The sequence below is a fragment of the Felis catus genome, chromosome B3, assembly GCF_018350175.1.
Source record: "Felis catus isolate Fca126 chromosome B3, F.catus_Fca126_mat1.0, whole genome shotgun sequence".
In the NCBI taxonomy this organism is placed as follows: Eukaryota; Metazoa; Chordata; class Mammalia; order Carnivora; family Felidae; genus Felis; species Felis catus.
Window position 1 is genome coordinate 64,294,642 of NC_058373.1, and position 26,002 is coordinate 64,320,643.

General features: G+C 41.1%; 2 protein-coding genes and 1 long non-coding RNA gene across 8 annotated transcripts in view; 1 reads left to right on the plus strand and 2 right to left on the minus strand.

The window, feature by feature from the left end:
* The window catches only part of RASGRP1 (RAS guanyl releasing protein 1), an 82,191-nt gene extending 60,447 nt beyond the window's left edge, over nt 1–21,744 (plus strand). For 5 of the 6 annotated variants that reach the window (XM_045059566.1, XM_045059564.1, XM_023255509.2 and 2 more), the window contains 10 exons: nt 135–251; nt 2,425–2,700; nt 4,025–4,105; nt 5,372–5,476; nt 6,195–6,304; nt 6,949–7,093; nt 8,057–8,093; nt 8,850–9,002; nt 10,180–10,565; nt 19,213–21,744. In XM_045059566.1, the coding sequence (XP_044915501.1) occupies nt 135–251; nt 2,425–2,700; nt 4,025–4,105; nt 5,372–5,476; nt 6,195–6,304; nt 6,949–7,093; nt 8,057–8,093; nt 8,850–9,002; nt 10,180–10,565; nt 19,213–19,347 (1,545 nt within the window). In that variant the 3' untranslated portion in view covers nt 19,348–21,744. Of the gene's footprint in view, nt 1–134; nt 252–2,424; nt 2,701–4,024; nt 4,106–5,371; nt 5,477–6,194; nt 6,305–6,948; nt 7,094–8,056; nt 8,094–8,849; nt 9,003–10,179; nt 10,566–11,760; nt 11,911–19,212 lie in introns of those variants that run through there. The other variant, XM_045059565.1, reaches the window with a different exon arrangement.
* On the minus strand, nt 3,809–10,185 carry LOC123385987. The gene is made up of 2 exons (XR_006599332.1): nt 9,968–10,185; nt 3,809–9,880 (listed from the first exon to the last, which is right to left on the minus strand). It is a non-coding gene; the product is annotated as an uncharacterized LOC123385987 (long non-coding RNA).
* A 2,898-nt stretch (nt 21,745–24,642) lies between the features above and the next one.
* FAM98B (family with sequence similarity 98 member B) overlaps nt 24,643–26,002 on the minus strand; it is a 36,182-nt gene continuing 34,822 nt past the window's right edge. Inside the window, exon 8 of the mRNA XM_003987287.6 lies at nt 24,643–25,670. Coding sequence (XP_003987336.3) covers nt 25,266–25,670 — 405 coding nt within the window. The 3' untranslated portion in view covers nt 24,643–25,265. The remainder of the gene's footprint in view (nt 25,671–26,002) is intronic.

Below are 26,002 nucleotides of genomic sequence, written 5' to 3' on the forward strand. Positions count from 1 at the left end.
GATGTGACACCGTGCTAAATTTGGGACCTTTGGTCTGAAATTAAGCCTAAGGGGGAAAGTGGTATTAGGAAGACTCGAATTGAGAGGCATGTAACTGACATGTATATTGACTACTCTCATCTCTTGTGTCACAGAAGCTCCACCAGCTACAGAACTTCAATACATTGATGGCTGTGATAGGTGGGCTGTGTCACAGCTCAATCTCCAGGCTCAAGGAGACAAGTTCGCACGTCCCACATGAAATCAATAAGGTCAGTGCTACTGGCTTCTCCAGGGCCCCTTAGTACCATTCCCAGGACGAGCATCAACATTTCCCCCTTAAGAGGCAACCCAGAGAGCCTTTCCGGGGCACATCACCCTTTGTCAATTAGGCAAACTGCCAAGGAGGCAAACCCCAAGAAAACCCATAGGATGGGAATGACCCAGGTCTGAGAGTCACTGTGATTCAGTGTGGGCTCAGCGTTACTACACGTTCCAACTGATCAGTTGAAAGAATGTGTGTCTCTTTCCTGCACTCCTATGAATATTCGGAGTCACCGTCTTTAATACTGACTCTCTTCCTCCAGCAACTTGTTCCAAAATGTTTTCCTAAATAGTGCTTCAGTTGACTGTAGTTCAGTTTGCATGTGAGACATGTACAGCGAGCAACACATTAGAAACCTACCTATTCAAATCCTATGGAGAATGACATTCTGGATAGTTGAAAATGACCTTTTCAGGTACCACTTTGTAATAGATAGTGTTTTGTTGAGGAGTATTTTTCTTAAATGTCCTATGCACTTTTCTACATTTAGATGTTACAGAATAGACTTCAGCTCTTTATAGCATAGGGCTGTGATGAATATAAACCACGAAGACGCACTGGAGATAAGAATGCAGCTCTGGTGTGGACCAGATTAACTGCTCTTTTGAGCATTTCCATCTTGTGGGAGAGGACCCCCTTACTAACCTCAACCCCAGGCCTCCCAAACTGCATGGACAGACTCTTCTTAGGGAGACATGCCTGTGTCTCATTGCCCCGTTTTTCCCGGGTGTTCAGCCGCCTTCTGGGGAGTCTCAGATTCATCATCCCTGCTCTCACCCCACCCCCACCTCCCAATTCCCTACTAGTTCTGCCAGAACTCGGTGGAACCACTGAAAAGGTTCTTCATGTCTCAGAAGTCACAGAGGGAGACAGTCATGGAGATTAATATGCTCTTGTGCTGTTTCACTTACAAGATACACCTTGCTCCTCTTGGCCTTGGGTCCCTCCACAGCAGTGCTTTCTTGTCTGTAGCTGCTTGACCCTCAGGGTGGTCTGCAGCCAGACTTAAATCAAGTATCCCCTCATCCCCTAATAGTTTATTTCACCTTCTAAGGAGAATAAAACTATCTCATTTTTGCTGCTAGTCTCTCATCATGTGAGCACTGTTGGCTCAGAGGTGAGGAAGAGGCTGTCTTGCCAGCTCATTGTGAATGGGGGAGGCTAACTTCAAACCTCAAATTCTTCACTGAGGAGAAATGGTACTTCTTAGGCCACAATTTTATTAAAGGAATTTCCAGCAGTGTTTAAAATATTTTGTGCTGTAACATAATTAGTGGTCTTTACTTCCCATCTTTGCCTGTGAGGAAGCCGGCCATCATGCATGGGGATTGGGGTTCTGCAGACTGCCACCTTGAACCGGGCATATTTGGCAAGAATACCAGAGGTGGCTGCTCCCTTTTTATGCTGTACAGACCTGCCCTTTCCTGGGCCAGAAGCCCTAATGAAGAGCTCCCCGGGGCCTCGGCCTCACCTTGTCACATGCCTTCTGCTGGAAATTGGTCTATTGGTTCAGTCTCTGGTTCAGGATTTCAGTCTGTGAGTGGAACATCACCTGCTCCCTTGACGTAGGCCTGTTCTGAGAACCGCTGAGAGAAGGCCCACAGAGGGCAGCGTAAGTCAGACAAACGCTCAATAGACCACTGAAGCTCCCAGCTGTTCCCCATGCCTGCCACGGTCAGCACTTCCGACATCACATTCCACACGCGTCTCTGGAAGCATTCAGAGGATACGAGGGAGGGGAACTGCGTGGCGTGGGGACAGAGGTCAGGGGGACACTTACTTTCTGCTGTATATTCTTGGACCGTTTTCATTTTTATCTCAGGTTTTTATTTTTATGTTTAAATTTCAGTATAAAAATAAGACCTCTTAAAATTTCCCAGTAGATAGTACAATCAAGTAAAGCATACTCTGTGTGTGTAAATACACTCTGACATTTGAAATCAGCTAGACTTTCTTAAATCTGGGAGTCACAGTCTGTAGCTTTTAGCGCATCACCTCCCGCCTGACAAATTAGGGATGGGGTGAAATAGTGGGAGAGGCTGAGAGGAAACAAGGTGGCCTCTGCGGACAGTACACCCTGCCTGGTGGGCACCTGTGAATGGGTCTCTTCTGTTTTGTAGGTTCTAGGGGAGATGACCGAGCTCCTGTCCTCCTGTAGAAACTATGACAACTACCGGCGAGCCTACGGGGAGTGCACCCAATTCAAGATTCCCATCCTGGGGGTGCACCTCAAGGACCTCATCTCCCTGTACGAGGCCATGCCCGATTACCTGGAGGATGGGAAGGTGAACGTCCACAAGCTGCTGGCTCTTTATAATCATATCAACGAACTGGTCCAGCTGCAAGAGGTGGCCCCACCCCTGGAAGCCAACAAGGACTTGGTGCACCTGCTGACGGTGAGGCTCACACGGGAGGCAATTACTGAGGGCTGTCCGTATGCCACACACCACTCTCTGTGCCTTACCAAGTATTAGCTCAGTTCATTTTCATGAAACACAATGGAGTAGGTACTACCATCATCTCCATTGTTTGGACATGGATACTGAGGCATAATGATATGACGTGTCAGAGGACCACACGTGAGTAAGCAGCAGAACCTGGGTTCACACCCAGGTGGTAGGACTCCAGAGGTTATGCTCCTGAGCAGTATGCCCTCCAGAATCCTAGAATTGTTTCTTGCCCCCAGCTACAAAAGCAATCCTCAACTTTCTGGGAGGAAGGAAGCTGATAACAAATTAGGATACAAAACTTCGTAAGAGTTAGGGATAGTGTATTCTCAGTTACAAAAGGGTAAGGCAGTGAGTAAAAAAAGCAAACAAAATGGAGGCATTCGAGTCAAGAATAGGTGAACACATGTGGTGGTGCAGGAGCCTACCTGCATGGTCAGATAAACTCCCTTCCAGAAGCATGATTCTGTAGCTCACCACTGTGTGACTGTGGGCATGTAACTCTAAATCTCTTTCCTCCTCTGTAAATCAGAGATTACTCTCTGGGATAACTTATAACTTCTCAGTTCTAAAATTATACAACTTTTTATCTGTATTTTTGTAGAATGGAGTAACTTACAGCCTCTTCCTCCCTCACATCATGATTCTGATAGAGCCCCAGGATTCACAGCCAGCTGGGGTTAATGTTAGCCCTTTTGCTAACTGGCCAGATGACTGTGGCAGGCCTTGGCCTTAGACATTGTCTGTTAAAAAGATGTACCAAATCTTAACTTTCTTGGATCACAGATCATGTGATGAAAACCATGAACCTCCCAGAAAAATAGACACGAGTTCTGGACCTCTTGAAGCCATCCATAGACTCTAGGTTACAAACAAGATTAGTTATATGAAATTGATTAACTCTTAGTATCATTTTATAATACCTGTTGTCATTTAAACTGGGTTGTTGTAGAGAACAAGTGAGGTGTGGACCATCTGACCACATAGGGCCTTCTGCCTAAGCTCTAGATACAGGCTTAGATATTAAATCAGATCTTAAAAGAGGACATCTTGAAACTTCTCCAAAATTTAAAACATTTTAATAAGGAGCTAATGTTTGCCTTATTGCAGTACCAAGTGTTACGCCCTCTAAGCTTTGTGAATCTTAAAAACAAAGAGCCTAGAAGAGTAAATAAACAACAGGAGAGGAGGAGGTACCAAGAAAGAAACCCATCAACCCTGGGAAAGGCAAACAACATCCTAGCAGTTAACCCTGTTCTGTTTTGATCTGCAGTTGTCCTTAGATCTCTACTACACTGAAGATGAAATCTATGAGCTGTCCTATGCCCGGGAACCAAGGAACCACAAAGCCCCAGTGAGTTGTTCATATTTTTATGCTAAGATTGCTGCATGTAACAGGTGCTTTCCAAGTTGCTCATCGAGCTCATCATCTTAAGGAACAAATCTTTATGTGATAAGTACTGTGTTTCCACTCTGCCCAACCTTGTGCTAGGCACAGAGAAAACTTCACCATATGTACAAGTAATTCTTGGCCAGAAAGAGCCTGCAGTCTACTTGAAGGGATGAGACTAATACAGGAACTGTAAATATATGCCCTAAGCACATCCAAATGACAGGTGCAGTCAGTCAGTGGTTTACTGAGGAGGGAGATGGTGTCGCGGGCCATAGTGACATCTCCTTCCTATTATAAAGTATCCTCACATCATTCGTTTCTCTTCTCTGATTTTTTGATGATAAGTGTATACTACTTAGTAAAGCCATAGAGATCATCCTGTATTCATCTGGGTCAGAAAGGACAGTCTCCTGGGTCTTTTGACCTCTTGTGCTGACAAGTCCTCACACCAGTGCAGTCCTGGTGCTGCAAGGAAGGATCTACACAGGTTGTCTTGCCCCACCTCCCGTACAGGCAGGTGAAAATTTCAGTTTTCCTTGTGAAGGACCAGAATTCCCCTGCAGTCTCCAGGGAAGCTGCCCAGTCCCCAGATAGTACTCAGGGGAGAGAGTTATCCACACATAAGAAATTCAATTTGTCTGTTCAGGTGGCTACATGATACGGTCTCTACAACCGAAAGATCAAGTTCTAGCTCCTACTCTAATGAAAGCTGTTCACTGAAAATACTTAGCAGGTTCCACTTTCAGGGTGTTAGAGGCATTTCCATGGAAAGGGTACCTTCCTCCATTTCGGTCAAGTCTCAAATATTTAGGAATGGATTCCATCTCCCCTTGTCCAGGCCTCAGGCTTTCTTCCTTGTGTTATCCTGCCTTTTAGCTGTTTTTCTCCTCATCCACATCTTTATTAACCAGTAAGTAGAGAACAGAGAGAAAATTTAAATGATCCAGTCTTTTGCTGACAGTTTGACAGAAAGTCTAATGGGTAAGTTTAAATTATCTGTAGATGGAGATAATATACGTGAGAAGCATTTTGTCAGCTATGAAGCACAACAGTTGTTATTAGCCAGGATTAGAGCTCAAGATTTCAGTTCCACCGGCTCTCAGTTCCTGGCCCTGGCACATAGTTGAGGGCTGTCCATAGATGCAGCCATCAGGTAGCGGGAAAGGAAGTTGCTGCTGGTTGTAGTGCTTTATAGTCACAGGGATTTCTCTGAATATTTCATTTCAGCCACTAACACCCTCAAAGCCTCCAGTAGTAGTGGACTGGGCTTCTGGAGTATCTCCCAAACCTGACCCAAAGACCATAAGCAAACACGTCCAGAGGATGGTGGATGTAAGTACAGCTGTGCTCCAGCAGACGGAAGCAAGGCACATACAAACTGGCATAGTTCTGTATGCGGCCTGGGGGACACGGTGGCAGACGCGCAAAGGTGGGAAACCTGACACTTGTTCCTAGCGCACACCTCATATTGTGCCTGCAGGACAGTTCATAGGTTACGTTTTGCCAACACGCTTTGACCTCCTGTTGCAGGGGGGTGTGTGTCTCCTCTCAGAGACCAAGCAGGAGAGCATAGCAGTGGATTTGGGGGCAGAGAGGTGGTAGAAGGGTTTTAGTAGAAATAAGGATAATAAGGAGAATCTAATACTGCAAATTTGGCCCTCCTGATTCTCTTCATGGTTAACTGCTGAGGAGAGTGTGTGTCTATATTCATCCTTATGGACCAATCCAGCATAACAGAAAAGTGAGAGCCAGTACGTGTCAGAATAATTAGTAGAGGACTACAGGGCAGGGAGCACTTGCAGCTGGGCTGTTCACAGAAGCAGTGGAAGGGGGGCAGAGCAGAGGGGGACACCCCTGTGCAGTGAGCTAGGAGCACGCAGGCACCGGGCAGACGGCACGATTGGTACACAAATGGACCTGAGGGAACCGTGTCCTTTCATTCAGGCTGAGGAGAGGCTTTTATCAGATGCTCAACCCTTTGTCATTTGGCTGAAGGGAGAAACGACCGGTTTCGCTTTGGTAATCACCAGAGAAACTCCTTTTTTCACAGTCGGTCTTCAAGAACTATGATCATGACCAGGATGGATACATTTCTCAGGAAGAGTTTGAGAAGATTGCCGCCAGTTTCCCCTTTTCCTTCTGTGTGATGGACAAAGACAGGTGAGGGTCTGTGTATGGAATATGAGGCTCTTGGTGCTAAGGGAGCACCTGTCTGGTTTTGGTTCAGATCGCAACAGACAATAAAAAACACATCTGTGTTAAATGTCTCAGAACTGAAAATTTCATAAACCTGCCAGTTTAGTCAACAAGAAATAAGAAAAACTTTAGTCTTCCTTCTTGCTACAGATTATGAGAAACAACTATTTATTAATACCTTGCCTATTTTTCTGAAGTTGATAGAAACTCTCTTGGTTTTCTGTGTGAAATCCAAGGTATGGCACGTGGGTTCCAGTTATATGTCATGTACTGTCTAAAGGCAAACCGCAGCATAAGGTATTTCTCTCCCTATACGCAGTTTCCATTTCTTTTTTCAAGTCTTAAAATTTGCTAGGAAAACCTGCTTTGGCCAGAATAGAAACAAAAGTGAGGGGTGCCTGGCTGGCTCAGTCGGTGGAACATGTACAGCTCCTGACCTTGAGGTAGTGAGTTCGTGCTCCACGTGTGGTATAGAGATTGTTCAAATAAATCAACTTAAAAAAAAAATTAAAAACAAAAAGCAAAACAAAAAAGGTGAGTTTCTAAGGCTAGAAGCCAGTCTCACTACCTCAGACCCTACTCACACCTGGTCTGTCGCTCGCTGGCAGGGAAGGCCTCATCAGCAGAGAGGAGATAACGGCCTACTTCATGAGAGCCAGCTCCATCTACTCCAAGCTGGGCCTGGGCTTTCCTCACAACTTCCAAGAGACCACCTACCTGAAACCTACTTTCTGTGACAACTGTGCTGGATTTGTAAGTTGTTCCTAGAGTGCTTCAGGTCGAACTTGAAGAGGGGTATGAGACGGTATGAATGAGCTTTAGGCCAGGCACAGACCTCATAACCCTTATCAACTATGCCAGCTTAGAGCCTAAGCTCTAATAACCTTGTTCTCAAATGGTTTGATGCATGGTTAACTTGAATTTAATGTTACCATTTCTTCCGGATATTGTTTTTACCTCTGGTGCATGAGGCTTGGGACAAATGGTAAGGAAATGTTATATTTGGGACATACTTTTTAAGTAATTATATTCAGATGCTGTTTCCAATGTTAGAAAAAAAAAAAAATAGGAGACATCCCTGCTCTTCCCCCTTCAAAAGAAACTGCTGTTAAGAAGCCATGTAGCTCTGCCCCTCCTCTGTCCCAGCCCTGTCCAACCTAATCCCTGACCACAGAATTCTGTATACTGTTCTTTAGTTTGGAGTTCTGAGAAACCTGTTTATTCTTTGATTCATCTACTTCAAGCCTCAAGAAGGCCTAGACCATAGAGGTGCCTGGGTAGCTCAGGCTGTTAAGCGTTCGACTTCGGCTCAGGTCATGATCTCACAGTTTGTGAGTTTGAGCCCCTCATAGGGCTCGGTGCTGACAGCTCAGAGCCTGCTTCAGATTCTGTGTTTCCCTCTCTCTGCTCTTCCCCCACTCATGCTCAGTCTCTCTTTCCTTCAGAAATAAACATTAAAAAAAATTAAAAAAAAGAAGGCCTAGGCCATAAGTCCACACTACTGAGCTTCTTGAGAGCATGAGACTGTGATCACAAAATCTTCGTGTTTGCAGTTTAAGGTCAGGAGGGTTAAGACAGGAGATAAACAAGGCTTTCCTTCCTTGAGGAAGAGAGCACAATGAGGGAAAATAAAGAATGGGTATCAATGTCTCGCCTAATACCAGATTGATGAAGGATGTATAGTGTGCTCTAACTGTCTCCTATCTTGTCTCATAGCTCTGGGGAGTGATCAAACAAGGATACCGATGTAAAGGTAAGGCTCAGTTTTGTGGATTGTCTTGCTTTTTCTGGTGTTTGACGCTCTCCTAATAAAGCATTTTTTACCGATAGTAGTTGTCCATTGAATCCACAACTTCTCAGTGCAGCTTACAGCCTCATCCCCAAACTGGCTTCCCTAGAGCACCCACTGAGAGTGACTGCCACCACAGAGAAGAGGAATGCCTGGGTGACCGGTTATAAAGCTTCCCCTTGCAAAGTCCTCTCTCTGTGTGGGTTGTTCTGGAAACAGAGATCGCTGGTAGGAGAGGCTTTCATATGGCCATGAAAAGGTGGGTCCCTAAGGAAAGGCACTTTGGGAATGGAAGTGATTACCAAAGGGCCTTGCCAGTTTTCCTTTTATCAGTAGGTACCTCAGGGCCTAATTGTCCTTCCTTATGACTAGAAAAATTCAGGAGTGGACAGGAGACTTTTACTGCAAGGAAGAAAGAGTAAGACCTAAGAGCTGGGAGCCTTTAGGGGGTCTCCTTAAGGTAGGCAGTATATGCAGGATGACTAGGACATGACTTGTCTCCAAGACAGTGGATGCTGCTTGAGACTCATGATAAGGGCTATAGCAAGATGGTAAGATCCAGAGTTGACCAAATACAACTACTAGGTTCATTAGGAATAGCAGGTGTCCTAGCTCCAGACTAGGACAGGCATGTGTGACAAGACAGCCCTGCATGAGTGTGGTTTTGAGACTCTGGAAAAGAAAGCCAAAGCCTTCCTGACTAGCCTGTCTTGTCCACAGACTGCGGGATGAACTGCCACAAACAATGCAAAGATCTGGTTGTGTTTGAGTGCAAGAAGCGAGCCAAGAACCCAGCAGCAATAACCGAGAACAGTACCCCTGGAGGGCCAACATCCAGCCTTTGCTCACTGGGAGCCAAAGACCTGCTCCATGGTAAGGAGACACTGAGAACATTCCTCTTGGAAAGTGAAGTGGGAAGGGTAAAGTTTTCGGGGAGGAAAGATGACCTTTGTCCTTCCCATTCTTAATAGAAACCACCACAGACACCATTGTGGAAGACACATTTTCAGAGTTAAACATCATCTTTAGGGACCACAATTCTGTCACATAAAATACAAATTTTGATGGGAGAAAGGTGGCAGAGAGCAGCATGAAGGTCTGGGGCCTATTAAAGAAAAGTTAAAAGATGGAGATACAAAATATCATCATCCAAAACGCTCCTCCAAAAAATACAGGGTTGTTACTTTAGGATAAATACAGTAATTTAAATATTCTGATACTTTTGTTAATTACGGTTTTGAACTTTATTTGGGTAAAAATTTAGTGTTAAATTATGTCCTCTGGGGGAAAGTTAAACTAGGATCCTTATAAGGTATCTAGTATTAGAAATTTTGTTGTTGTCCAGAAGCCACGTTGGATTTGTACACTATCCAGGCTGGGTCCTGGGCAAGGGTGTTGGGTGGAAGAAAACCAGAATGATTCCTCTCTCCTTTCCAACCAGTATCAAACAAAGCTAGAACTTCCCTATGCTATTCCCACTATACAAATGGGTCCCAAAGAAAACTCCTACCTGCTCCTATAATAGGACCAAACCTTGAATGCTGAGAGTTCCCAAATCCCAGGGTCCACAGAAAATATTTATGGACTGGGACCCCTGGGTGGCTGTCGGTTAAGCATCGGACTCTCTGTTTCAGCTCAGGTCATGAACTCACGGTTGGTGAGTTCGAGCCCCACATCACCTGGGCTGTAAGAGTGGATCCTCCTCAGGATTGTCTTTCCTCTCTGCCCCTTCCCCCTCATTCACATATGCTCTGAAATAAAAATTTTTTTTTTTTTGAAATGTTTACTTAATATTCATAGACAGTTTCTCTTGCACTGAGGCAGGGACTTGAGCTTACCTGCAGAAACAAATCTTCTGGGCAGCCTTTGTGCAAATAGAAAAATGCCTGTTTCTCTGGGTAGATGCAGCCTGGCACCAGTGGCTCTGGTAGCCTTTGTCCCCTAAAGAGGGTGCCTGCAAATGAGTCCACTTTGGGCCTAGAATAAGAAAGTTGTCAGTTGAGTCTGTTTTTCTGACTAGAGTACCAACATGCCACGTATCTTCCTACAGCACCTGAGGAGGGACCTTTCACATTCCCTAATGGGGAGGCTGTGGAACACAGTGAGGAAAGTAAAGATCGGACCATCATGCTCATGGGAGTGTCCTCACAGAAGATTTCTGTTCGGCTGAAGAGGACTGTCGCCCACAAGGCCACCCAGACGGAATCCCCGCCTTGGCTTGGCAGTGAGCGTCCCTGTGGTCCCTTTGTGCTCTCTTCCCCAAGGAAGACAGCCCAGGATACTCTGTATGTGCTTCCTAGTCCCACATCTCCTTGCCCCAGCCCAGTCTTGGTCAGAAAGCGGGCTTTTGTCAAGTGGGAGAATAAAGAATCCCTCATAAAATCAAAGGAGGATCTCCGTCATCTCAGACTGCCAACCTACCAAGAGCTGGAACAGGTACCTTCCTTTTCTTTTCTTTCAGACGCCGAGAGAAGTGGGGCTAACCCAGGGAAGAGCGCTGAAGACGCTGACCAGGTTGATTACTCGTAGGATAGAGCCACAAAAGAACAGAAAGGATTCTGGCTTTCTTTCAAACCAGTGGAGGCCCCGGCTCACATTACATGAGTAGAACAAGACCGACAGGGCTCCCTGTATGCCAGAAAGGTACCATTTTAAAGTGGTGGTGCCAGGCCCAAAGTGTGTTCACAACAGCCTCCTTGAGAAAAACCAGTTTCTACTGGTCAGCTCTACTGTGCTGACACCACACCTTTTTTCTAGATGAAATTAAGTCCTCCTCCCCTAGAGGTCTTGGTTAACCTACTCATCAGGATGTTTTGGAACTTTTACGGTTGCCTAAGCATCTCCCCAAAAAAGCATGTAAGCCTTCCTCTTAATATAAATGAGCAAGGAAATACATCGTGTACATCTTGTAATACCTTGGTCTTGTAAATACATGAGACAGTATCTGGCAGATACACAGCTGTATATAATATAATGTATAAACTGGTAACTGTTATAGTACCAGGAGCTTCCTTTTTTTGGTTAGGCTTAGGAGGTCCTAATTATAAGATGCCCCACAGAGAAAAGGGCATAGTGCAAGAAGAGGATAAGGAAAAGGACAACAGGCAGTTGTTCAAACAAAAAGAAGATGTTAGTAATTGGCTGACAGGATTGAGTATTTGGAGTCCAGGGGTCATGGTGAGGGCTGGCTCAGGTTCCTACCAGTGATGGGTAACTAGGGATGCTTAGATCTAACATTATCACTCACTTTATTAAAGGTTTTCTTTTTTCCAAAACATCCAGGTTGGCCATGTGTTTTTGGAGGCCTATCAGTACAAACCCAAAATCAACATCCAGTAGCTAGAATTCCTTAAATAATTCTATGTAGTGAAATTGCCCAAAAGGGCCTCAGAATTCCCTACCTTGTCCTCAGTGTTGTTCCTTCCCTGTCAAAGACTCCTAGAAAATGAAATACAGAAACATTTGAAGAAACAAGTTAGATAACATATGTGAAACCCTTGGTGCTTTGAACAAAGAACGTAATGTTAAGAGGAACAGATGAAAAAATACCAGGTTTTCTAGATGAAAGGTATTCTCTTGCTCAGAATGTTTTAAGACATGCTTTAACTTACATAAACCCCTTTCTCTTTAGGGGTAGAAACTGCCAAAAGCAGCTTACAAGAACTCTGGTCTTGAGCACAAAGACTTGTGATTCTAGTCCCAGACATTTCTTAAACTAGCTGTTAAACTGCGCCTTACTTGCTCTTGTGTAAAATACAAGGCCAAGAATCCATGCTCTCTACGACTTGCTGCAGATTGTGAATAATTACTGTTATCGTCTGACACATTACCTAGCACATTGCTAGCTAATTTTTGTTGAGAAATAACTCATTGTATGCAAATCACCCAGAAATTGCCCACACTTGTGGGGAGGGAGTCATCAATCTGATATAACAACACTGGATTCCAAGTCCAAAGACAAGAGACGTCATCATGGCAGCGGGAGTTGTACCTTTTCACTCGCCCCTTTATTTACAACAAACTGGTTATTCATAACCAAACAGTGACTGCGTTACGTACCCAGGAGACTTTTTTAAATAGGTGGACAGGACCTCAGAGGGGGCTTTGGATCCAAGGGAACTGGTGACCCTGCGTGCCTGTCTTGCCATGATCAGGTGAGAGCACTACTGGAGAGTGCAAACCAGGGTGGACAGGCAAGGAAGATAGAGAAGTGGAGGTCCTGCCAGCCAGGGGGGCGTTTGGAGGCGTCCTCCCTCACAGACGACAGGGAAAGCACGAGTGGTGACTGACCAACCACCTGGCTGCACAGGCTGCATTTGGAGGGACCCCTTTCTCTCCAACAGCACTCAGATTTCTAAACAGGGACCTCCAGGACTAGGGGGAAAGAAAGGAAAGAGGCAGATGAGAATAACAACGGGCACTGAAGGAACGTATTCCCCGCTGCCTCCCTTGGGGTTTCAGCAGGTTTGCCCACGGACCTCCAGGAGCACCCCCACTGGAGGATCCCCTCTCATGCCACGGGCACCCCTCCAGCACTGTGTACACCAACTTTTTTAGCACACACTCCCAACTACACCACCAAAGTCAGCTCAGGTAAAAAGAAACCCAAAACTTGAGCTACAGCATGTGGCCACCTTAGGAAAAACAGAAAGGATTTAACTGCCTGTCTGAACTGTAACAAAATCAACAAGAAAAGTGTGTGCTACTTCACATGTGATGGCAGAGGCACGTTTCATCGAATACTCTGAGAAATCACAGTATATTCCAGCAACCAAACTCAAAGGCGTGGAATATTGGGATCTTAACTGATCAAGAATTCAGAATAGTTGTTATGAAGAGATTCAACTCAGAAAGCTAATTCAATAAACCAAAGAATAAAACTAATGAACAGAAGGAGTTAATTAGCACAAAGACTGAATTTTTTTTAAAAACACCAGAGATTCCAGAGCTAAAGAATTCAATGAGATACAGAATGCAGTAGACTAGAAAGCTTAGGAAATCAGATCAAGAGCTAACAACTTAGAGGACAGGAATTTAGAAATGATTCAGAAGAGGCAAGAGAACTAAAAAGTGAAGAAACCCTGCAAAAGCTATCAGATATAATGAGAAAACTGTAACAGGGCTACCAGAAGGAAAAGGGAGAGAGAGCATATTTAGAGAAATAATAGCTGAGAATTTCTTCAACATGGAGAAGAAATTGGAGAACACAAGTCCAAGAAGCTAATGGACCACTCAATTAATGTACAAAGACCTTATTCAAGACGTTATAAGCAACTGTCAGAAGTCAGTGATAGAGACTGGAGAAAAAGGAGAAACCTACAAAGGAACCCCCATTAGCTCTCAGGTTTTTCAGCAGACCATGAGAGAGTGGAATGACAAAGTAGTAAAAGATAAAAATTGCCCATCAAGAATACCTTTCAGTCAACTCACCTTTCAGATACAAAGGTAAAATGCTTTCTCAGACAAAATGTGAAGGAACTCACCACCATGAGACCTGCCTTGCAAGAAATGCTGAAAGTAGTTCTCCAAACTGAAATGAAAAGATGCTAATTAGTGACATAAAAGCAAATGAAAGTACATAAAATTCCACCAGTGATGAGAAATAAACAGAAAACTGTGACTATATTAGAATGGTGTATTCAACCTCTTAGAGTATAAAGGCCTCAGGAAAGGAGCATTAAAGATAACTATAGCTACTATAATTTCTCAATGAATTCACAGTAAAAAAAAGATAAGTTGGGACATAAATATAAAAAGGAAGAAATAAAAAACCTTTATAGGTAAACAAAGGCAATAAAAAGGACCAAGGGGCACCTGGGTCAGTTGGTTAAGTGTCTGACTTCGGCTCAGGTCACAATCTCGTGGTTAGTGAGTTCAAGTCCCGAGTCAGGCTCTGCGCTAACAGCTCAGAGCCTGAAGCCTGCTTTCAATTCTATGTCTCCCTCTCTGCTTGCATGCTGTCTCTCTCTCAAAAATAAACACATATTGGGGTGCCTGGGTGGCTCAGTTGGTTAAGTGTCCGACCTCACCTCAGGTCACGATCTCACGCCTTTTGGGTTCAAGCCCCGCGTTGGGCTCTGTGCTCACAGCTCAGAGCCTGCTTCCAGTTCTGTGTCTCCCTCTCTTTGCCCCTCCTGCACTCACACTCTGTCTCTCAAAGTTAAAAAAAATTTTTAAGATAAAAAGGACCATTTTATTTATCATTTATACATAAGTCACATGGTAACCACAGAGCAAAAAAAGACCACCACAAACATTAAAAAAAAAAAAAAAAAAGACTGCAAATCACCACGGAAAAATCACTTTACAAAGGTAAATAGAGAGGAAGAGAAAATGGAGATATAAAACAACCAGAAGGCAAATAAGATGGCAGTGGTAAGTCTTTACCTAAGAATAATCACTCTAAAATATAAATGGAATGGTTTCACCAATCAGAAGTCACAGAGTGGCTCGATGGTTAAAAAATAAGACCCAATTCTATGCTGCCTAAGGAAACTCATTTCAGCTCCAAACAGCTGAAAGTAAAGGAATGGAAGAGGATATTCCATGCAAACAGAAACCAAAACAAAGCGGGAATAGCCACACTTTTATCAAAGAAAATAGACTTCAAGTCAAAAATCGTAACAAAGGTCGTCATATAATGATAAAAGGATATGATACATCAACAAGATAACACAACAGTAATATGTACACACCCAATATTGGAACGCTAAAATACTAACAGATCTAAAGGGAGGAGACAAAAATAGTGATAACATGGAGTTTCAATACCCCAATGTCAATGATAAACAGGTCACCCAGACAGAAAATTAACAAGGAAACGTTGGAATTGAACCAAATCTTAAACAAATGGACTTAACATACAGAACATCTAACAGCAGAATACAGATTCTTCTCAAGTGCACAAAGAACATTTTCTAGGACAGAGTATTATGATAGGCACAAAACAAATCTCAGCAAATTTAAGGAGACTGAAATCAGACCATTTTTTTCTGACCACATGGTCTGAAACTAGAAATCAACCAGAGGAAAGCTGGAAAATCTATAAATATTTAGAAACCAGACAACACATTTCTGAACAAATGAGTCAAGAAACCAAAAGGAAGTTTAAAAATTATGGAATGCAGCAAAAGCAACTCTGAGAGAGCTTTTACAGTTAAATGCATATATGAAGAAATTATTTCTCAAATACACAACCTAAAAGAATTAGAAAAAGAACAAAAAAGAACTAAATAAGCCCAAAATTAGCAGGAAGAAGAGTCCAGAAAAATAGAAAGGATCAACTAAACTAAAACCTGGTTCTTGAAAAAGATAAAATTGACAAATCCTTAGCCAAACTAAGGAGAAAAAAGAAGTCTCAAAATTAGAAATGCAAAAAGAGGAGCACCTGGGTGGCTCAGTCGGTTAAGCGTCCGACTCTTGGTATCAGCTCAGGTTTTGAGATCAAGCCCAGTGTTGGGGCTCTCTTAAGATTCTCTCTCTCTCTCCCTCCCTGTGTGCTCTCTCTCTCAAAACAAACATACATACATACATTTTAAAAAATGTGAAAGGAGACACTGCAACTGTTACTACACAAATCGGACCATAAGAGACCATTATGAAAATTATAAGCCAACAAATTAGATAACCTAGAAATAAATTTCTAGAAACACACAACCTACCAAGACTGAATGAGGAAGAAATAAAAATCTAAACAGACCAATAAAGGGCAAAGAAATTATATCAGTAATCGAAACCTAGCCAACAGAGAAAGCCCCAAGATCAGACAGCTTCACTGGCAAATTGTACCAAATGTTCATCTCACAATCTTCCCAAAAAATGAGGAAGAAAGGCTTCCAAACGTATTCTAAGACAACAGCATTACCCGATACCAGAGCCAGATTAGGACACCACAAGAAAACTACAGACCAGTATTGCTGATAAATACAGATGTAAACATCCTCAACAAAATATTATCAAACTAAATCCAAGAACATACAAAAAGGATTACACACCATGACCAAACTGGGATTTAGCCACTGAATGCAAGTAGATAACATAGGCAAATCAATAAATGTAATGTATCACATTAGCAAAATGAAAGATAAAAATCACATGATCATCTCAGTAGAGGCAGAAAAGGCATTTGACAAAATACAGCAAACATCCTTTCATCATAAAACAAAACAAAACACCAAACTGGGTATAGAAGGAACATACCTCAACATAAGGGCCCAAAACGATAAACCCACAGCTAACATTACACTGAATGGGGAAAAAAGTTAAAGCTTTTCCAGTAAGATCAGAAACAAGACACAAGGATGCCTACTCTCACCACTCTTATTCAACATATCACTGGAAATCTTAGAGCAGCTAGGCAAGACAAAAAAAATAGCATCCAAATCAGGGAAGAAGTAAAATTGTCAATATTTGCACATGAGTCTGTATATATAAAATCGCCAAAATAACCAAAATACTGTTTGAACTAATCAACAATTTTGGTATAGTTGCAGGCTACAAAGTCAACATAAAGAAATCAGCTGCATTTCTACACACTAAGAATCAAACATCTGAAAAAGAAAACTTTCCTATTCACAGTAACACCAGAAGCAATGAAATATTTAGGAATAAATTTAACCAAGGAAGTGAAAATTCTGTACAATGAAAACAAGACTCTGCTGAAAGAAACTGAAGACACAAACAAATGGAAAGATATCCCATGTTCATGATCCGAAGAATTGTTAAAATGTCTACACTACACAAAGCCATCTACAGATTCAATGAAATCCCTATTAAAATACTAATGGCATTCTTCACAGAAATGGAAAAAAAAAAATCCTAAAACTTGTATGGAACCGCAAAAGAATAAAGGCAGAGGTATCATACTTCCTGATTTCAAACTATACTCAATGCTACAGCAATAAAATCAGTATGGTACTGACACAAAAACAGACTCATAGACCAGTGGAACAGAGAGCCCAGAATTAAACCTTGCTTACACAGTGAGCTAATATTTGATAAGGGCGCCAAGAGCACCCAAGGGGGAAAAGGATAATCTCTTCAACAAATAGCATTGGGAAAACTGGACAAGTACATGCAAGAGCAATGAAATTAGACCCCTATCTTAACACCACTCACAAAAATTAACTCAAAATGTATAAAAGACTTAAACATAAGACCTGATAACTATAAAACTCCTAAAAGAAAACATATGGAAGAAGCTCCTCAACACTGGTCTTGGCAATGACTTTTTTTTTTTTTTTTTTGATGTAACACCAAAAGCAAATCAACAAATGAGACTACATCAAACTTAAAAGGTTTTGCAAAGCCAATGAATTAACCAAATAAAAAGGCAACATACAGAATAGGAGAAAATTTTCGCAAACCATAAACTGGATAAAGGGCTGCTATCCAAATTATATAAAGGATGCCTACAACTCCGTAACAACAACACAGTCTGATTAAAAAATGAGAAGAACTAGGGGCACCTGGGTGGTTCAGTTGGTTAAGCATCTGACTTCAGCTCAGGTCATGATCTCACGGTTTGTGGGTGCAAGCCCCGCGTCAGGCTCTGTGCTGACAGCTAGAGCCTGGAGCCTGCTTTGGATTCTGTCTCTCTCTCTGCTCCTCTCTTGTTCACTCTCTCTCTCTCTCAAAAATAAACAAACATTAAAAAAAAAATTTTTTTTAATGAGAAGAATTAAAGACACTTTTCTACAGAATACATACAAATGGCCAACAGGTGCATAAAAAGATGCTATTACTCATCATCAAGGAAATGCAAAATCAAAACACATTGAGATACCAACTAACACCTGTTAGAATGTCTAGCATCAGGAAAACTAGAGAGCAAGTGCTTGCAAGGATGTGCTGAAAAGGGAGGAACCCTCATGCACTGATGGTGAGAATGTAAATTACTACAGTCGCTATGGAACACAGTGTGAAGGTTCCTCAAATATTAAAAACAGAACCATCATATGATCCAGCAACTCTGCTTCTGGGTATTTATCTGAAGAACACAGAAACACTAACTCAAAAAGATATCTGCACCCCACGTCCACTGCAGCATTATTTAACAATAACCAAGATATGGAAACAACCTAAGTGTCCATACCTCATCAATGAAGGGACAACACACACACACACACACAGAGTATTAGCCATAAGAAAGGAATGTGCAACAACATGGACATTGAGCACATTATACTAAGTGAGGTAAGTCAGAGCAAGACAAGTTCTGTATGACATCACTTGTATATAGAATTCTAAAAAGCCGAACTTATAAAAACAGAAAAAAATGGTGGTTATCAGGGGAAAAAGGGTGGAGAGTACAGATGTTGTTTAAGGGTACAAACTTACGAGTGGTAAATAAGCCCAAAAGATGTAATGCGTAGTATAATGAATGTAGACAATACTGTACTATAATGAAGCTTGCTGACACCAGATCTTAAATTATTCCAATTATTAAAAAAGGAAAACTAACATGAAAGGTGCTGATTATTGCTACAATGGCAGTGTTAAAATTTAACTATCAAATTTACATGTTGTACATCTTAAATTTATATACTGTCACATGTCAAATATATTTCAATTAAAAAAAAAAGTGGAAATTAACCACCACAGAGAATTAGATACCTAATTCCCATTTAGGGGGTAGGATAAATTCTTTATCAAAAGAGTCCATTAGTTTTCTACGATTTGGGGGGGAAATTAGAAAACCATCATATGACATAGTTCGTTTCATTTAAATCACTGTTTTCATACCTCAGACTTGACCACAGACTCTCCGTTTCTGCCAAGTTTAGGTTTCCCACTATATAACATCCAAAGGTTTTATTATCCACCTATCGTCTGGGAATGATGTATTCTGCTTGCTACCCATTCATATCTTTGATATGATAACAAAAACTAATTGCTGTTTGCACATGCTCATTTGGTATTTAACTTGTTATGTTCTATTCAGAGCAAAATAACTGCCTCGAAAATAGTTTTTAATTCTCAGCCACAGTGAATAGAAAATGCCAATCAAGTGTAGTACTCCCAATATTGGAACTGATTTGCTATTCATTGCTGCTTTATTAACATACATCTCCTTTCCCTTTAGGAAATAAATACCCTGAAAGCAGATAATGACGCTCTAAAGATCCAACTGAAATATGCACAGAAGAAAATAGAAACTCTCCAACTTGCAAGAAGCAATCATGTCTTAGCTCAGATGGAGCAGGGTGACTGTTCTTAGCCAAGAATCTCAAGGAGCACAATGTGTAGATGAGTATATCAGAGATCTCACTTAACTAAAATAAATAACAAACACCTGGTGTACCTTAGATCAACCAGCTCTTTTAAAAGGTCACTTTAAAAGAGAAAAGCAAGTTACTTTTTTTTTTTTTCCTTTAACCTAGTAAGTGGAACTGTCTTCTCTTCCAGTCACTTGAATCAAAGGGGAGGAAAGCTGAAGAATGCAAAATTTTTGCCATACACACCACAAACATCTGCCACCCCCCACCCCGGGACTAATACCTACAGCTTGATAAAAACATGGCTGTAGTTTTCTGACAAGGTAGCTTCTCCTATGTGGCCTGCCTAGCTACTTCCTCCTTAGAACTAAAATCCCTGGAAAATGAATTTGCTTCCTTCTGTGGGTTTTCTGGGAGCTGAGGGATTTACCCTGTTCCAGCCAAAGCTTGCTTACAGTGGAAAAATACATTCCACAAACAGCTTTACTTCCTCTATATTCCAGCATTCTTTTCGAATCTGGTTCCCACTTCACTACCTCAGGTCTGATCAACTAGCCTTCTCCCACTCCTTCCTCACTAGGCTCGTACTCACATGAGAATATCTACCTACGAATAAACATCTAGAGATGGAGCCACAGATCAGGGGGGAACATTATCCAATTACAGGTCAACTCATAGTTTTAGTCACACAGTCATAAGTAGCCAAACTAAACACCTAGAAACACGGCAAATACCACTTCAGACATGACTGGCCAGGTAGCTAAAATAAACATACTACAAACATGATGTCTGTCCTCACAGATGTACATTGGATAGAATTAGGAACTTCAGGCTTTTTGAAAAAGAGTCTGTTAAACTTTTCATGTGCCATCTTTTTTTTTTTTTTTTTTTTTGGAAGTTAACTATTTTGAACTGAATTTGTGCTTATACGGTCTTAATACTATTTAGAAATAAGCTAATTGGATCAGAGGCTTCAATAACAGCCCAGAGTGTATATGTGTATATTATGTATATACAATATCAAGCATGCATGTGGCTTGGAATTTTGTCTCCTCCTTCATAAAATGTGGAATTAAACAAGTTTTAGTCATTTACACAAATTTAAAGTTGTTTGTTACAAGATAAAGAAATAGCTCACCACATAAATTGTATTGTTGAGCAAAATCACAAGAATCCGATGAGCTTTCTAGTAATGAAGGTTAATGATAAATGGGCTTGTTTAGTTGGGCAACTGTTTATAAACTCCTTTATCAGATTCTTGATTTCTCTAAAAAGTTCAAATTATCATTCTTTTTGAGGGGAACTTACCTTCCATGTTGGAAAGCTTGGTACCAAGCAGACTTGAAATTCATACAAGTTGACCAACAGCCAAGAACTTAATCTCAACAATTTAAAGTTCCAAACCTAAAGCCAACAACACCAAATCTTAATCAGAATATGAAGAACATATACAGTATAGCTTCCTTGGAGGATTCAGACTATTTAAGAAGTTTCCTTGATGAAAGACCAGTTCCCATTTGCATACCTCCTTGCTCTGAGCATTAGTGACAAAGCTAGTGAGTAGCTTTCAGTTAGTGTTTCAAAGAATTACTTTACACACAAATTTACCCTTTCCTAAATCCAAACTCAGAAATCCCCCCAGAAGGCTGCTTAAGTCCATCACCTGGTATCTAACTTAAGAAGCACTTTGCTACTTACCTTATATGGAACAAATTTATGATAATCTTTAAAATTCATACTCTTCACTGTTCTTTTCCTCTGATAAAGACCAAAGGTGGTACAGCTCAATTTCTTTATAGAGTTATCTAACACAAATTTTTTTTCATTCTCCTTACCCTCCAAAATACAGACGCTAGGTTAGTTTCTGTGTAATCTGTAATCCTAGAACTCCAAAGGTCAGAACTCCGTTAATCAGTCAAATGTATATGGCTAGAGGTCTCAAACATTCCAGAATTTATCACTGAAATGGGTAAGAAGCAGTTTTATCACAAGTTTTTGCAGTCCAGCAAGGGCCAAAGAACAGCATGTAAATTAGTATTATTTGCACTGAGTTACATGGGATTAGTGGAATATAGAAATAATCTGGAAAAAATTTTGGTCAAGCCTAGGATACAAATTTTTGTCTTGTACGGACTTGAAATAAGTTTGAGCATATATTTATCTGTCAAAATAAGGACAAATCTTGTTCTGTCAACAACATTACTTTTCATTTTCTTTGGTAATTGACTTGCCTTTTTACTGACCACTTGTGAATTTCTGTCTAAGGACGTACAATGTAAAAGAACTGCAAGGAAAAAACAAGTGTACAGATTGTAAAGGTTTTTTTTTTTTTTAATATCTAATGTAAGTTTTCTTTATGTAATATTTATATGATAAAAGATATTAGGATCTCTACCACATAGCTGTCTTGTGTTTCTTCTAGTTCATGAATATATAGAAGCTTCTCTTGAATTTTTACTATAATCCACAGCTGACACCACTCGCTTATTAACCAAACTGAGTTTTCCTGGAAGGAAAAGCAAAGCAACTAATTATTCATTAGAAGTCTTATCTAAATCGTTTCAGAACATGCAGAAATAACAGTTCAAAAATATTCGACCTTTTCCCATCTTACTGCATCAGGACTCACAGTGGTCCCAAAATATTGCCTGTGAATATTTCACAATGAAGGAGACAAATTTGAGCTTGCCATTTCTCTGTGGCTTTTGTCTTTAATCCCACAGTTCTAAGAAAACTAGCAAGTAAAGGAGAACTTTGAAGTTGTGCGTGAAACTGTTAGAGAGGGTGGTTCAGTCCAGGGTAGACCACCCACAGCGATTCATTTGTGTTCATGATTACTTAGAGTGATTAAGAGATAGCCGTAGCTTTCCCTTAATCCTCAGCCAACTTTTGTTTAACCAGACCAATAAAGACTGGGGGTAAATTCCAATCACTCAAATTCTGAGGAATGCATTCTGGTACATTTGGATGTGGGTGTATCTATCATTTTGGCAATTCGTAACACTTCAAGTCACGTTGACAACCTGACTCTGAAGAAGAGATTAAACTGCCTCCTCTCTTTCCTCTCTTCCATCCCCAGTTCCCACCCCAAATTTCTCCACCCTGTGCTCCTTATAAGGAGTTCTCATTGCTCAGAACATTCTCTGGTCACAAATCTTTTTTGGGTTACCTACCTTCTTTTGACACAAAGGTAATTAAGTGTACTTGGTTTAAAATGTGTTTTTCTGCTTAGAGAGGCAAGGTTTCCCTGATCTACAGAACATAAGGGAATAGGTTCAAAAAAAATACCCGATCCCTTCTTTAGCTGAGAGCTCACGTCTACAATGGATGGGAACACGAATTCTTTATATAGTCCAGATAAGAGATTATTTTTTTTTTAATGTTTATTTTTTAGAGAGAGAAAGAGACAGAGTGTGAGCAGGGGAGGGGCAGAGAGGGAGGGAGACACAGAATCCGAATCAGGCTCCAGCCTTTGAGCGGTCAGCACAGAGCCCGACACAGGGCTCAAACCCACAAACCATGAGATCATGATCTAAGCAGAAGTTGGATGCTTAACTGACTGAGCTACCCAGGTGTTCCCCCCCCCCCCACCTTTGCTTTAATGTTTAAGAGATTAGTTACTTCTTTAATGCAGAGTCTCTCAGTAAGGTCTTATCTACATGGGCTATTTGATACCAAAGGCTAGACTAAGGTAGGGGGTGGGAGGGGAGGATAAATGAGATAATAGGAAAAATTAAATTAGAAGAGTAGGCACATCAAAAGGTATTAGATTGCAGAAAGCAGTCATGTACCATTCATCATACTCTATGCATTGCCCTCAATTTATAAAACATTTTTACATTATGGCTCTTCACATCAAAGCCCCAAATTGCCTATTGCTGGCCTAGATATTGCACAGGACACTCTTCTACAAATGAATTTTTTACTGAAAAAAGGTATCATGAAAATCCTACCTTCCAGGGGAGAGTAAGATATTAGGGTCTAGATCACCCTGGTTTTCACTCAAGTGACATTTATAGGAATGTATAAACACCAGTGGTCCCAACTCCAATACAATTCCAGGAGCAAGTGATAAACTTGAGTAACACTTACAGTGAGTACAGTGGATAACCCAACAGCACCCCTATGAAAGTACACAGAGGTGTTACAGAAATGGATAAATTAATGTTTCTGCAATTATTTGCCATAAACCTCTAGTGATAAAAGAAGTTAAAGTAGTTGAAAACCCGTTCTGTATCAGCAACTATAGTCCAGTAGTCTTTGATTATATATTTTTAAAAATTATTTATTTTTCAGAGTTCATAGCTATTGAAAAAAGTTTTTTCTTAATTATGGAAAGCCTTTTTTTCCAACTATCACAAATGAAATTAAGTATATTCATTAAATATAAACACATTTTAAAAATCTATTTTACAAATAACCTAAAGTTTATGTTTTCCTATCCTGAACAAATTTCTTTGAAGAGTTAGCTTGAAAAATACATGGCAAAGACTGCAGTATATTTACCCTTAAAGTTTTAACATTATTTTAGATTTCACTACACGGTTTACTGGAAGCAAAACAACAACGAAACTGCCAAATGCCAAATACCATGTGTCCACTGGTACTCCACTTTCTATCTGTTGAGTTTGTTAGATCAGAGGAAGGTGTTATGCACAGGTGTTAACCAGGCGCCCACACCAGGACATTTTATAGTGGGCATGAAAAAACGTGTGTGACTATCTTATCTAGCTCTCTTTACTAAAAGAATAATGCAGTACTGAGCCCACTTCTTAAACCATTTACAACAGCCCTCAACAAATTACACTATACTTAGGTCTTTATGAAACAGTTTGAGAAGAGATCAAGTGTCACAATCCCCATCTGACAGATGAGGACAAATCAGCCCTTGAGAGCTGTGGTCAGTTCACCTCACAGCGCCCCTGGGCTAGTGCCATGATTCAAATTCACAACTCCTCATCTCCAAACCTTTACCTGTTCCAACCACCAGACCACATGTAACCATTCACTAAGCCGGTTTCCCAAATCTAGCTGTGAATCAGAATTTCTAAGGGATGCCTTGAATCCTGCCTCTGATGGACTGAAACAGGAAAATAACTGCCCTAATCCTGAGCAGTGCAGCTCAGCCTGCCTTTTAATATTCAAACACCTAAAGCGATGGCATAAGTGATGAAGAGACCAATTTATACGAGTGTTTTCTACATCGTAATGTAAAATTACTTGTCTTAATCCCTTCAGAATAAATTCTGACTTCAGTCTTTAACTTTGCTTTGTCAAAGAAAATCACAGGTTTCAAATCCACTTGGAAAATAAATCAAATATGCATTGCAAAAAGTAGATGTGAGCTTCAATTAATGGAACTTTAACAGAAGCCTGGCGAGAAATTGTTTCCTAAACAAGAGCAAACAGGTCATGACAATTACCTATTGAACACAACAATCAGATAAGTCCCTTTCCCTATTTCATAAAGAATAATTAACAAATACAAACACAGCCACAGGAATACAGATGAGGCAATAGTCTATATTCCTTTCCATTACAAGTGGGGTAATTTATGTGTTTCAAACCTGAATAAAATACGGGTAACAATCTAAATTCAATCATGACAATAAAATACTTTCCATTTTCCAAGTTTGATGGTAATAAATATTTACATTTTTAAAAATAATTTTTGTTCATTTTTTGTTTTTTAAAAAGACATGCTCAAGGGTACACAGAATATGGAAAAATCATCACTTTGTCTAAGAGATCAAATGGTAGTATAAAAACAATGCTCTTACATATTAACCCAATTTAAGAATGATAACAAGGAAGCTAACATGGTGTTTACTTGAAAGCTGACATTCAAGTATGTTACTTAGAACACTACACCTAATGTCCCTACCAAGAAGTAAGCACTGCTATCTAATTTTGGTGGTTTTTAATACCTTCTATATCCACCACCACCTCCCCCATACGGATCTCCATAACCTCGTCCCCCATAGCCCCCTCCTCTTCCACCATAGCCGCCTCCTCTTCCACCATAATCTCCCCTCCCGCCATAATCTCCCCTGCCTTGGAAACCTCCTCCTCTACCGCCCCCTCCCCCACTTCCACCCCACCCTCCTCCGCCACCTCCTCCTCCCCCACCACCTCCCCAACCTCCTCCACCTCCCCAGCCACCTCTTCCACCCCCACCACCTCCTCGACCACCCCCACCACCCCCACCACCCCAACCACCCCTTCCGCCGCCTTCTTGTCTCTTTTGCCAAGGGGGCATTTCCGGGGGTGGCGGTTCAATTTCATTTGGCCTTCCTCCTCTGTCAGGCACCCTTCCCATCAGCACCTGTGTGAAGAAACATGGTCTTTCAGTTTCTAATATTTTAGAAGTTACAATTTAGATAAAGGATTTAAGTGGTACTGAACTTACTCTTCTCATAAAGAAACAGAAGCCAAACATTTAAGGACGTGGAAGTATCAGACATGCAGTACAGATTAATATTGAAAATATAAATGTGATATGTGAAAAATTCCTCACAACATGGTATTATTTTTAAATAATCTGGGGAATATTTCAGAAACTTAAGAGCTTTGTTAATTTCTCCTTATTTAAATTTGCTTACCAAAAAAAAAAATTTTTTTTTTTTTTTTTGAGAGTGAGCCCATGCATGTGCATGC